The following is a 12,658-nucleotide window of genomic DNA, read 5'->3' on the forward strand; positions in this document are numbered from 1 at the left end:
AGAATCCACAGTAAGCACGTTTATGAAAAGTAATGGAGAGGAGTGAATGTCTCTTAAGAACAGAAACTAACTGCGGGTGGGTACAGAGGGAAGAAATGCATCAAACCCGAGGGATCACTCAAATCCCATAATGTTGTAGAGGAACTGTGTTCAAGTTGGATGGTGACTTCTGTTAAAACACAACTTTATTATTTAGTTGAAAGATGATTGTAGGTTTTTTTCCTTTATCAGTTTTGTTTAAAAAAAGGTAGTTTTGAGGTATGTGTGAGTGCATGTGTGGTATGAGACCAGAACGTTTCATCTAGCACTTCTGTCCCTATTTAAAATATAGCTCCATGGACGCAAACAGCTGTAGTGTTGGTTTGTATAAAAGTACCTTCTTAATTAGGAGGCTTAAAATCTTCAAGGCAGCTGCCAGGTACTGATCTTTGTGCAGCCTCCCTGCTTGGAGGCCAGACCTGCCAGCTCAGTTCCGCTGATGGAATCTCGTGGTTAGAGGGGACCCAAATCACACACATACGGGGAAGGACCTCAGCTGGTGTGGCTGTTTGTCCTGTATGGGTGGGATTCTGCATCGTACCCACTCTGTCACATTGCCGAGTGCTGCCTGCATGGGACAGGGAGGAGTAATAACATATTGCCACGCTCTGGCAAAAGGCAGATTGCTGATTTTTTTCCTTCCACAACACCCAAATTTCATTCCCTAGCTGCTGAAAGCAAGAGGATCCCTTCCTGGGTGGATTGCTGTGCCCTGAAATCCCATGCTGCTGCCCCCCTGTATTTACTGAGCAGACATACTGGCATTAGCCCTTACCTTGGGAGGTGCTGAATGTGGGGGAAAGGGAAAGATGTGACTATCGCCTGTAGCTGCTCATGCCGAACAGAAGCAGTCAGGAGCTGTGACTGATGGTTGCGCTGGGCTGGAAAGCGTACCAGGAATGCCAGAGCTGGGTTTTCGGGGAGGTGAGGGGGTACCCTAGCACAGCCAGCCTCCCCCCACAGCATACAAAACAGATCCCGCTGATTCCTGTTGTACGGCAGAAGCTGTTTGAACTTAGTCTCTCTTTTTTATTTTTATTATTATTTTTAAATGTGACATTAAGGAGACACTTCTTTGTAAATGGTTTTCCCTTCTGTGTATAAACCCTGGCTGGTCCTCGTTTAGGCTTTTTTTTGTTACATGTTCATGCTGTGTAATTTTGAGATGTTACTGAGATTCTGAACATAATGTGCATTTTTTTCTGTACAGATGAAACGGGAGAATTTAATAAAAAGAGTCTGCAGGTTTTTACTTGTTGTAGTTTATTTCCTAGGGCTCCTGGGGGCGGGACGAGGGGCGGGGCATCGCTCTGTCACACACACACACGCATCCCGCCGGGGTGGGGATTGGCAGGCCGGCGGGTGACGCAGCGCGTATGGGCGGCTGTCGCGCCGCGGCTGGCGGCCGTAAAGTGCGGAAGGTCAGTCAGGCCTCCCGCTCCTTCAGGTGAGCCGGCGCCGACCCGCGGTCCCGCGGGACCACCGGCCCCAACCCCACGACTCGCCGGGGTCGGCCCACCCGCCGGCACCGCCCCTTGCCCCGGCCGCGGGCCTGCCCCGCTCCTCGGGATCTCGGGAGCTCCAGCAGAGGCGAGTGCAGGCTACGGCGGCGGTGGCTCCCGCGCCTCCGGGTGCCGGCCTTCTCCCGCCCCGGTGGCCTTTCCTTCAGGGTCGGAGCGGGGGGCGCGGGCGCCCTGCTCGATGGGGATCTGTGGCGTGTGGCAGGCGGCGGGTAAGAGGCGCCGCAAGCCTGCGGCAGTACCTTGCTTAGCGCGGGCACGGTGTCACATTCCAGCCTCGGTTCGCGGGCCGGGCTGCTGCGCGGCGTTACCGCAGCCAGAGGCCCCGGGTAACGCCCTGGAGTAAAATTAACACGTTGAGAGAACGTGTCTCTGGTTCCTCATCCCGTCTGCGCTCATCGCAGGCTGTGTTTCCTTCTCTAGGTAAAGGCCTGACAACATTGATAACCAAGCTTATTTACACACTGTTAACTTAGTCTTTATGAAAGATTTCAGAGCGTGTCCTGTGCCTGCTGGCATTCTCTAATCTACCTGTTGTCAGTGTGAGAGCATTCTTGCCATTCTACTCCAGCTTTCCTCTGGTTCTTTGCTCGTTGTCAAGTTACACTGCCATCAGAAACGGTGGTGTAACAGTCTGTAACCATTATATGATCTAAGTTTAAATCTTAATAGCAAGACCATTGTTTCAGGACTGAATAACTGCTCTCCTGTTTGATTACTCATTGGCTTTCCTGTGTCCACTCATACGCAATGCACGATGTGATGTTTGCCGCTGCCAACCTTGTATATAATAAGGTAAGTGGTAACATGATTCTTGTCTTTTCCTTCCTAGAAGGAGTGGTACTGAGTTAACGTCTGCACACATCTAGGTGGTGTTTTCAGAAAACTGACAAATAGCTGCTGGGATGTTTCTCCGATTGCTGTCGGATGTCCGGTGGCGGGCGGCTAAGCCAAAATGGAGAAGAATGACCAGCTCCCGGCGAAGTGCCTCAAGCACGGCAGAACCTCACCTGGTTTCCTTGCCAGCACAGGCGCAGGTTGTCATCTGTGGTGGTGGAATCATGGGCACCTCCGTGGCATATCACCTTTCCAAGATGGGTTGGAAGGATATAGTCTTACTTGAGCAGGGCAGGTAAGGATTTCTGGTAACGAAACCAAAGAAACAGGACTTCTGTGCATAGCAGCATCTGCTGTACCATCTTATTTCTACATCTTCACCTGGACTTGGACCCATGGAATAAAGTTATACTCAACATTAGTAGCGACACTTACGACTTCTACCCAAGCACAGGGCAGACCTGCAAGGTGAAGAGTATCCCTTGTGTGATTGTGGTGGGTTAGCCTTGGTTAAGGGACAGACTGCCATACGGCCATTCACTTTCCCTCCTCAGCAAGACAGGGAGAAAGTAGGCTGAGAAAGCTCGTGGATAAAGATAAAGGCATGGAGATTGCTTATCAGTTACTGCCCTGGGCAAAACAGACTTGCCTTCGTGAGAATTAATTTAAAATAATTTAAGAATTACTTTATTTCATGCCAGTTAGAGTAGATTTAGGTAGTCAGAAATGAAAACTAAACGTTAAAACACCACCTTTCCTCTCCCATGCTCAACTTCACTCCTGCACTCCAGGGTCTTCTGCCCTACCCGCTCTGCCCCAGGGAGAGCAGGTGGTGAATGGTGGGGGTGTGATCAGTGCTGGGCTCCAGTGTGGGTCTTCTATGGGCTGCAGTTCCCATCAGAACTCTGCTCTGGGATGGGTTTTCCACGGACCACAGTTCCTTCAGGAGATATCCATCTGCTCTGGCGTAATCGCTGGTAATCATGTAAAACACAAGGTAGCTGGCAAAGGTGGACGGTTTTAAGAGAACTAAAAATTTGTGTAAGTCATCTGGTCCCTCTTGACCATCTCTAGGAGTGGGACATGATACATATAAAGCCTTACACCACTGGCAAAGCTCAAAAGAGATTGCAGGAGATGGGGAGGTTATAAGCAGACATCACTAAAACATCACCCTGTAAGCTGGTCAAAGGCTTGGATTATTTAGTTTGTCTGTTGCAGGGTTTAGTGCCTATCTGTAAAAAGGGTAAGGCTGTTGCAGTTTGGCTGAATACAAGTCTCTGCATGCTCCTCAGTGAGTTGGATATGGTGTCTGCGGCAGAGTACATAGATCCTGTTGAAAGTTGCCTGTGCGGCGCATACCTCTTGTTTAGATTTCTGTTTCAGAGGTGGATTCATGGTGTTTTCATTGAGCAATTTGGCGACCTTGGGTATGAGACACTGCTGAGACTTTGGGGGGTTTGAAGAGGTGTTTATCACAGCAGCTTCTAATGCTCTAAATAGGTGCCGGACTGAGAATATTTACTGTCTAGCTTAGAGCTTCACACCTCTTGCTGCCTTCAGGAATAATTGGCTGTCACTCCTTGACTTTGCCTGGCTGGGAAGCAGGTAGTATCAAGTTCATTGTAGTTGCAGAGAGGAACTTTTCTCATCTGAGACCTTGGAAACAGTGTCCTTCCAAGTGAAATTAGCTGCTGGGCTTAATTTCTCAGGAAACATAATTGTTACAAGCCTGGAGTGGGGTATTAATACCTGGTTACAGATCTTCATCAAGTTAGGCGCTGTACAAGCTCAATCCATGTGTGTCCGAGCAAAAATAATACTGCATTAGCAGAAACATCTTATGTGAAGCACAGCATGGTGAGACCATGCTTCCACTATTTCAGTTGTGACTGAGGAGGGACGTAGCAAAAACCATACCTTGCTCAGCTGATTCTTAGGTTGAATTTCAGAGAGAATATAGATGCACTAGGCCAAAAGCAGTCTTGTCCAAGGCTTGCATAGGCAGGTGGAAAAAGGCAGGATTGCTTTAGCAGCAGGAAAGATGACTAAAAAGTACTGTGGATGCGAGAGAGGTGCTTAAATCTAATTGTCTTGTCTTCACCTGTCTGTGCTGCAGGGAGTTTTTAATAGGTTTCTACCTCTACAGCAGCCCTTCACCGAATAGCTAGATGGAAAGTGATTTAAAGACAGGAAATATGTGTACCTATCTATGGCAGTTGCTGCACAGTGAGAGGGACTTGTTCTTACTGTAAACTGTGAAGACGCAAGGCTGAAATCCAAGTTAATTTTCATTTGAGGGAAATCCTGCTTTGGAGAAAGAATCAGGTAGGCAGGTCAACTTAAGCATACAGTAGTTTTTTGTAAAGCGCTTTCTTTGAAAAATTGTGCAGTGTTTAGGACCAGTTAGAGAGAAGGGGTTTTGGAATACAATGCATTTCAAAAGTGAGCTGAAGGAAAAGCATTCTAGGGGCTGCATTATTCCCGCATCATCCATCTTGCAGCTTTTCGCCTAATGTGTTTGGGGGAGAGGTTGGTGTCTGGTTTGTGCTGTCGGTGGTGCTGCTGGAGCAGCCTGAGGGGCGGCGCTTGCCTCTCCACCTGTCAGCGTGGTGAGGCCTCCTTTGCAACTTCTCTGGCAGGTTGGCTGCTGGTACCACTCGCTTCTGTGCTGGCATCGTGAGCACAGCCAGGCACGTGTCCCTAGAGCTGAAGATGGCAGACTATTCAAACAAGCTCTACCAGCAACTGGAACAAGAGACGGGAGTAAAAACAGGTACTTAAAAGTGTAAGCACTGAGCAATCTGTGGGAAACTGAATCCAAGTATTGACCTGGAACAGTGAATGTAATTCTACAGTGTCTTAAGAGTTGTTGGTTCCTGTTCAAAAACAAGACATTTGGACTGATTCAGGTGCAAAGGGATGTTACTAATGTAACCAGAAGAGTGGGAAGAAGGGTGCCAGGTGGGCAAACCAAAGGCAGACTACCTGCAAACTGTGATTGTTTTTTATGTTGTCCGTAACTTGGGCAAACATAGGTGAATTTTCACAAAGACGCTAAAAAGTCTATTGCAATGACTGGAGCAAATGGCCCATTTTCTGCACCAATTCACTTCTCAAAAAGAGAAGAAGATTAGGAGAAGCACTAACACATATGCAAAGCAAGATATCTTACTCTAGTCTCACCCTGGAAATAACAAGAAAACATTGTGTTGAAATTCTCCCTCTCCCTCCAAAATGCTCAGGCATGTACCTGATAAGAACTTGGTCGCTGAAAGTTTTCTGCTTACAAGGACTTGTGTTATAGATCAGACTTGACAGAGGTTAATAGTTGTGCCCGTAATTAAGATTAGTGTTAATCTGTTGCAGGTGGTAGAGTCACAAAATGTCTGTGTTTAGTTGTTGAGGTTTTATTCTGCGTAGTTATTAGATCACTGTTTTGCCAGTAACCTCTCTGTCTTTTAATACGTACCACATGTGGGGTTTAAATTTTTTTTATAAACATGAGTAAATGTAGTAGAGTTAGAACACAAGTCAAAATTAAATTAAATTGCTTTTTTGAAAAGTTGACTAGGGCAATTTTGAATACTAGCTGGTAAGTGTTTAAAGTTACTTGGGGATCTGGGATTTCCAGTGTCCTGAGTAGTGGAAGCAATTATATTAAAGAAATAGGTATGAGATTAAAAGGAATTCAAGATCCTGTCCAAATCTGACTTGACTTTGTTCATTGTCATAGGATACACAAAGACAGGCTCTATTTCACTGGCTCAGACTCAAGATCGACTCATCTCTCTGAAACGCATTGCTTCATCACTGAGGTACGTATAACCAGGAAATAAAACTGATCTGAAGTTTGCACCAGCTCTCCTGCAAGGCTAATGGCAGCGGTTTTTTCTTATGCTCTGTGGCAGCGTAATGGGGATACCTTGTGAAATTATCACCCCAAAACAAGTGGCACAGCTCCACCCACTGATCAACATCCATGACCTTGTGGGGGCCATGTATGTGCCAGAAGATGCACTCGTGACATCTGCCAATGTGAGTCTGGCTCTGGCAACTGCTGCCTCACGGAATGGTATGAGGTTTTTTTATCTACATAGTGCTTTCCTGCATGGTAGTTATCTTCTTGCCATAAAAGAAAATTATGTTCTGCATCTCCTTTGGTATTCTAACTGAGCACTCAAGACCAGAACTTGCTTATTTCTGTAAGGTTCAGAATCTTTAAAATCCATTTTTTCTCAAAAAACAGGCTGAGTTTTTTTTAACCTACTGAATCCTTACAGATCTGCTGCAATAGATCAAGCACCAGTTTGGGGTCCTTACTGGTTATCTATTTCTCTGAATAAGCACACACTCTTTTACCATAAAAACAAGCCTTCATAGGACCTGACTCAAAATTCCACATCAAAAGAGTTTTGATTACCTACAAATGAAAAGGTGGGACATTTCATTGGGTGCATATGCTTTGGAAGTGGGTTCGGAAGCGTAGTAATAAATGCTGTTTGCCCAGCACTTTGGCAAATTTGGAGTAGTCTAAAATTGGGAGAAAGGTTAGATATGGTAACAGAGGTGAAGCTCATTAATGACGAAAATCCATCAGATTGGAAGAAGCTACTTAGGAGGATGTCTCTCAGTTTCTTTTAGTTCAGCTTTTTTTGCATACTGTTAATTGTTTTTTTCACAAAATGACTGATTTCACTTAAAAGAACCAGTCTCGCCATCTGAAACTACAGACTTTGTTGCATAAAGGAGTTGTAATGGAAAGAAAGCCATAGCTGAAAGTCTTTTTTTTTTTTTTCATGTTGTTGATACTAGGACGTATTTATCACCCAGATTGTCACATGGAAGAAGTATTGTAACTCTTCACAGTCTTAGCCTTTTAATTATGCACAAATTGTATGCACGGCATTTTACAAATAACAGGGTTTTGATTAAGAATTACTGGGCTGAGAAGAGAAATTTTGTCTTAAAGAGAAAATAAGCATTTAGGTTGAGTTTAAGGGTTTCACGTTAGCAGCCTGACACATGAGGAAGAAGGCTTGTGGTGTACTGACTTCCTTATGTCCTCTTCAGGTGTCCAGATTCATGAACGGACGAGTGTCAGTCATGTCTTAGTCCAGAAGGGTCATGTGACTGGAGTCGAGACCGACAGAGGACAGATTCAATGCCAGTACTTCGTTAACTGTGCTGGCCAGGTTGAATTATTAAAATTTTTTCTTTTTTCCTTTGGTTAAGAACACTTGCACTTTCCTCAGGGCTTTTTTTTTGTTTTCTGTTTTCTTTCTTTCTTTTTTTTTTTTTAATGGTTTATGCTTTGGCTTGGTTTACTTGAGTAGATCAAAGTCATGTTCTTCAGCAGGGGTGAGAAGGAAGAAAGCAGTGCTTGCTCCTTGCTTGGCACCAAAGACTGGACATTAACCTGCTGAGGAGCACCCTGCAGCTTGTTGGTACAGCGCTGCCCATGGTCTCTGTCCTGGGGGGTGCGCCCTTCTGACAGGAAGGATTTTGCTTCAGCTCTCAGTGAGACAGTGAAGTCTGTCTCTACGCTTCTCTCCCTCTTTCTCACACACACTGAAAGTTCTTCTTTTGTTGTTTTCCTTAGTGTCATGTCTTCTCCAGTCTGAAAATTCATCTGGCAATTGCTGTTTCTTGGCTTGCAGCTGGCTGTCTTGTTAGTTTGGGGTCTTAGCAGTACAGGCACCCAAATCCTGACTATTCTGCTTCTAGAGGCTGAGCCTAGTGTTAACTTTGGTGTAAAAAAGCAAAATAAGCTTTTTTATTGTAACTTGATAGATCTTAGTCTTGAATCAGGGCCCCACTTTTCTAGATCTTATGTAAGGAACAGAAGAACAGTCTTTATCCTGAACAGTTCAAATTCTAAGCAAAGAGGAAAAAAAAGTGTGTCTGTTTAAGATTTAGGGGACTAAACCAAATCTTATTTGGCCTTTTATGAAAGCAAACCCACAGAGAGGACGTGTGCTTTTGCCCTGCCTTTTGTGTTTTTTAAATTGGAATTAGTTTCCTTCTTTTGCATTATAACATGCACTTTTTTATTTCAGTGGGCCTATGAGTTGGGCCACTCTGGGGAGGAACCAGTCAATATCCCACTCCATGCCTGTGAACACTTCTACCTCCTGACACATCCTTTGAAGGAACCTCTGGCAAGCAACTTACCAAGTAAGGATTCTTCAGCTCTACCTCACTTTTCTTGGTGAATTATATCTGCCTTTCCAAGGTGATGAATGGTTTATGACATAAAGGCCAGCTAAGGGCTATCAGTTCTCAGCTTGTTTGGGTTTGTGAAGTACATTCTAGCTGAATAGCTCTGTATATCCTCTTTCAGTGGTAGAATCTCTTTCCTTGTTCTTGGGAAGGCTTTTGCTACAGAGGTGGATTTTCAGAGTTGGTCATTTTAGCAGGAGAATGACCTTGACTCTAGCTTGACTGCCAGGTGTGTCTGAGATTTGAATTTTTGCATTTGTGGGCTGGAGAGGGTGCTAGCCTTGGCACTGTGTTTTCCTTGCAGGCTGCTGTCCCCAAATGGCCCATCTATTCCTTTTCTCCAACTGAAGCTAAGGCTTTACAATGGCATTTACATGTCTATGAGCTGTAGGGGCAACCAAAGCACTTGAGGTAATTGCTCCTCCCCCATGTTCTGGTTTTTGGATCTCTTGAAGAAAAGCCCTTGTGTTTGAAAACCGTGGTTGGGAAGTAGAAAGCTTTGCTTATTTACTCTGTCTTTAGCAAGAGTTTCTGCCTCTAGTGAGTATTGTATATACTATCCAGGGAATTAAGCTCTGACCAGGGTCCCCGAGTGCTTCATTTCTACTCGACGGAATATATTCACATATATGAATATATATTCACAGCTTTTCTGTACGTGGGAAAAATTGCTGTGGAACATGCCAGGTGGAGTATCGCAAATGCTTCAAGTCGACACTACCACTGGAAGAAGCAATCCAGACCTGACTCCTTGTCCTCACTGCAGCGCTGCCCACCTTCTTTGTACCAGTGGCCTGCAGCAAACTGAATCAGTGATCTATCCCCATTAAAATTAACTGTTCTTAATATAGGAAGAGAAAAAGGGTGAGGGCAGGACATCTCTTGGTTGAAGATCTGGTCTTGGGCGCAGTTCCAGTGGAACTGTCAGTATAATAGCTTATCAGTGACACATGGGATCTGACTCCCTGTTGCGTCCTCCCGCTCCTGGTAACACTGTCCTGCCGACTTGGGTGTTCTTCAGGTTCAATTCAGTTTACCATGCTGCTCAAAATTTAACATGCGTGGTTGTGGTGGGAGTTAATGCTGATTTAGTAACCTAAACTGGCTTACCAAGGTGTCATGTGAGAACCAGAGTGGTGTGAAGGTGTGGGGCTGGGGGACTGAGAGTGTCCCTTCTCATGTCAGTGGGCCGCTAGCTTGGCCCAGCCTGTCACCAGACTCCATCATTGGTGTTTGTGGAACGACAACCTTTGATAGCTATCCCTTATCTCAGTTCCCTTCCCACCTCTTTTCTTTCCTCTGCAGCTATTGTAGACCCAGATGGCAGGATCTACATACGCAACTGGCAAGGTGGCATCCTCTCTGGAGGCTTTGAGAAAAACCCCAAACCTCTCTTCACAGAGGGACGGAACCAGCTGGAGATCCAGAATCTTCAAGAAGACTGGGATCATTTTGGTATGTTAGGGAGGAAAGATTCCCACAGCAGCGAAAAACACATGACTTCGGCAGAAGGCAGAGTTTGCAACAATGCAGGCTGTTGTTGACCAGCTAGCATGTATCTGTCTTTACCTGAAAGGTGTGGGAAAGATGAACATTATCTCAAATTCATTAATCTTTTCATTTGTCAGTAATTTGTGTAAAATGCCTTCACCAATGACTACACTGATATCTGTGTAGTGTTTAAAAACACCTGCTAACCCTCAGCATATATGAATTTCCTCTAGTGCAGCGAGGTACTACATAAACTTTCCAGTGCTGTTCTTCCATTTCATTTGATTTTTGACTGTCAGTGCCACATGCTGCTCCTCTTGTGATGCTGTAGGTCACCACTGTTGACCTGCCATGTATCCAAGGTATTTTGTTTCTGCAGCTCGCTTCAGCAGTGACTGCCAAGTATGTTTCCATCGGTGGCAGTTGCTCTGTGGACAGGACTTGGTATTGTTGCTTCCCAGACTTCATCCCACCATTGACAGTGGTGGTTTATTATATTCTAAATGTTGTCTTCCCATTTTATTTTATTCTATTTTTATATTCTTTATGTACTTTTACATGGAGGGCACTTCCTGTAGGAAAGAACATAGCATGGTCTGAGTCCCTTCTTCCCCCCCCCCCCCCCCTTTTATGCCTGGTAAGTAAGACCATGTGTGCCCTCTCATCTTTGGATCTGCCTTTTTTCAGGATCCAGTTTCCCCTTGTGTCAGAGCTCTTTGCATCCCTTGTGAATGCGCATGCCTCTGTATGTGACTGCAGGCACGGATGGATTTTCACTGATTTCTACAGTGGCAGTATGTTCTTCCAGCTACTCCCCAGGTTAAATTGATTAATCTTACTTTCATTTCTGTCAGCGTATTGGTACCAGAAAAGTTCAAACTCTGGGGGCTGGAGCCCAGATGAGGTGCGGTTTTGTGCTGGCATATGCTAATGTTTTTTAGATCTACAGATGCCTACAGTCTTGCTTGAAGATATTAGGCTCACTGATGAGTTGCTTGAGCTCTGCACCCACTTCCTTTTCGGTTTTCTAGGTACTGCTGAAATGAAAAGGCGCTGCTTGCTGGCACCCACAAATTGTCCAGGCTTCAGAAGCAACTGCATGCTGCATTCCAGTATTACCCTTTTATCAGTTCAAACATACCGAACAGTTAGGCAGAGTCAGAGCTTACTCAGCCAATATTTGATCCTTTTCTAGGGTTGCAGTTCCTGCGGTTTGAGCTCTTGCGTTGCTGCTTTGATCTCTTTTACTGGAACACCTTTTGATTTTAAAATAGCCTCTACAGTAGCTTAAATGTTGGTCTGGATATGAGAACAAATCTAACACTGATCCCTCTTTTGGTCGATAAGAAAAAAAAGTCTACGTGATCTCACTCTGGAATTCTGATACATGAGATAGGGAAGAAAAAGAGCAGGTCAGAAAGACTGTTTCTGTTGGTAACTTCTTAGGTAGTGTGAAATCTGATTACCTTACTGCTTGTGTGTAAAGCCAAGGAGTGATATTAGTGCTGAATTTTGAGGGCTTTTATCTGGAGTACTAGGCAGAAGTAACTTCTGTACGAGAAAAGCAAAGTAGCTAGCTTATCCCTTTATTAAGGTTCTCAAATGTCAGACTATGAAGAATTGCCGAAGGACCTTTCCAGTGGGACTGGGCAATGAAGTGGCAAGGAAATTCAGTGAGGATAAATGTGAAGTGACACAAGTGCATGGGGGTGGTCTTATTTTCACCATACAGAATGATGGGGTTTGAAGTGACCTTGGGGTTGTATTAGTTCTGTGAAGCCATCAGCTCAGTAGCAGTGAAAGCAAAAGACAAGTTAGGAATTATTAGGAAAGGAGCAGAAAACAGAATCTTTATGCAACACTAACTCCTTGGTTTGCTAGATACTATTTGTTGTTCTAGGCTGCCTATGTCCGGAGGGTATCATATGACTGGAGAAGGCCTGGTGAAAGAGCAGCAAGAGGCTGATCAAAGCTTGGAACAGTTTCCAAGCGAGAAATGACTGAGTGGGCTGGGAAAAAGAGGAGACAGAAGGGAAATAAACAGAGTTCTATGAAATTGGGGGTAGATGGGGATCTCCTGTTCACTGTCTCTTCTATTGTGCCAACTGGGAGGCATCAAAAAAAGTTAATTGAGTGTGAATTTCAAAACAAAAGAAGTTGATTCCTCATACAACAAATACTAAACATGTGGAACTCCTTGTCAGCATCTGTAGGATGTTTTCATTAGTTGGGGGAGACTGGTCAAGTACTTAAAAGAGAAATGGAGAAACATACCAGGTTTTTAGGAAATCCTCTGAGCTGATGCTGAGCAGAGGCTGGCAGAGTGCGTGGGAAAAGTGTCTCATAAATTTGCCTGTTCTTATTCCTTGCTAGGTAGCTGCTTGATGTCTGTTCCTATTGTTTTTCCTAACAAAACTGAACACACCCTTGCACTGTTGAGAACAATACTGGGCTCTTGGTCTGGATAGGTATGGCTGCTTTTATGGTATGCTGTGTGATCTGTTTCGAGTAGTCTGATTCCAGCAGGTAATTGGTTTATCCTGCGACTG

General features: G+C 44.8%; 1 protein-coding gene across 5 annotated transcripts in view; it reads left to right on the top strand.

Annotated features, from left to right (window-relative positions):
* The first annotated feature begins 1,400 nt into the window (after positions 1-1,400).
* The window catches only part of PDPR (pyruvate dehydrogenase phosphatase regulatory subunit), a 28,160-nt gene continuing 16,902 nt past the window's right edge, over positions 1,401-12,658 (top strand). The window contains exons 1-9 of one of the 5 annotated variants that reach the window (XM_075101780.1): positions 1,430-1,771; positions 2,249-2,354; positions 2,429-2,691; positions 5,039-5,172; positions 6,133-6,214; positions 6,308-6,471; positions 7,470-7,591; positions 8,456-8,573; positions 9,924-10,073. In XM_075101780.1, coding sequence (XP_074957881.1) covers positions 2,465-2,691; positions 5,039-5,172; positions 6,133-6,214; positions 6,308-6,471; positions 7,470-7,591; positions 8,456-8,573; positions 9,924-10,073 — 997 coding nt within the window. In that variant the 5' untranslated portion in view covers positions 1,430-1,771; positions 2,249-2,354; positions 2,429-2,464. Of the gene's footprint in view, positions 1,772-2,248; positions 2,355-2,391; positions 2,692-5,038; positions 5,173-6,132; positions 6,215-6,307; positions 6,472-7,469; positions 7,592-8,455; positions 8,574-9,923; positions 10,074-12,658 lie in introns of all 5 variants that reach the window. The other 4 variants (XM_075101778.1, XM_075101779.1, XM_075101776.1 and 1 more) reach the window with 4 other exon arrangements.

The sequence above is a fragment of the Phalacrocorax aristotelis genome, chromosome 8 (genome assembly GCF_949628215.1).
Source record: "Phalacrocorax aristotelis chromosome 8, bGulAri2.1, whole genome shotgun sequence".
NCBI lineage: Eukaryota > Metazoa > Chordata > Aves > Suliformes > Phalacrocoracidae > Phalacrocorax > Phalacrocorax aristotelis.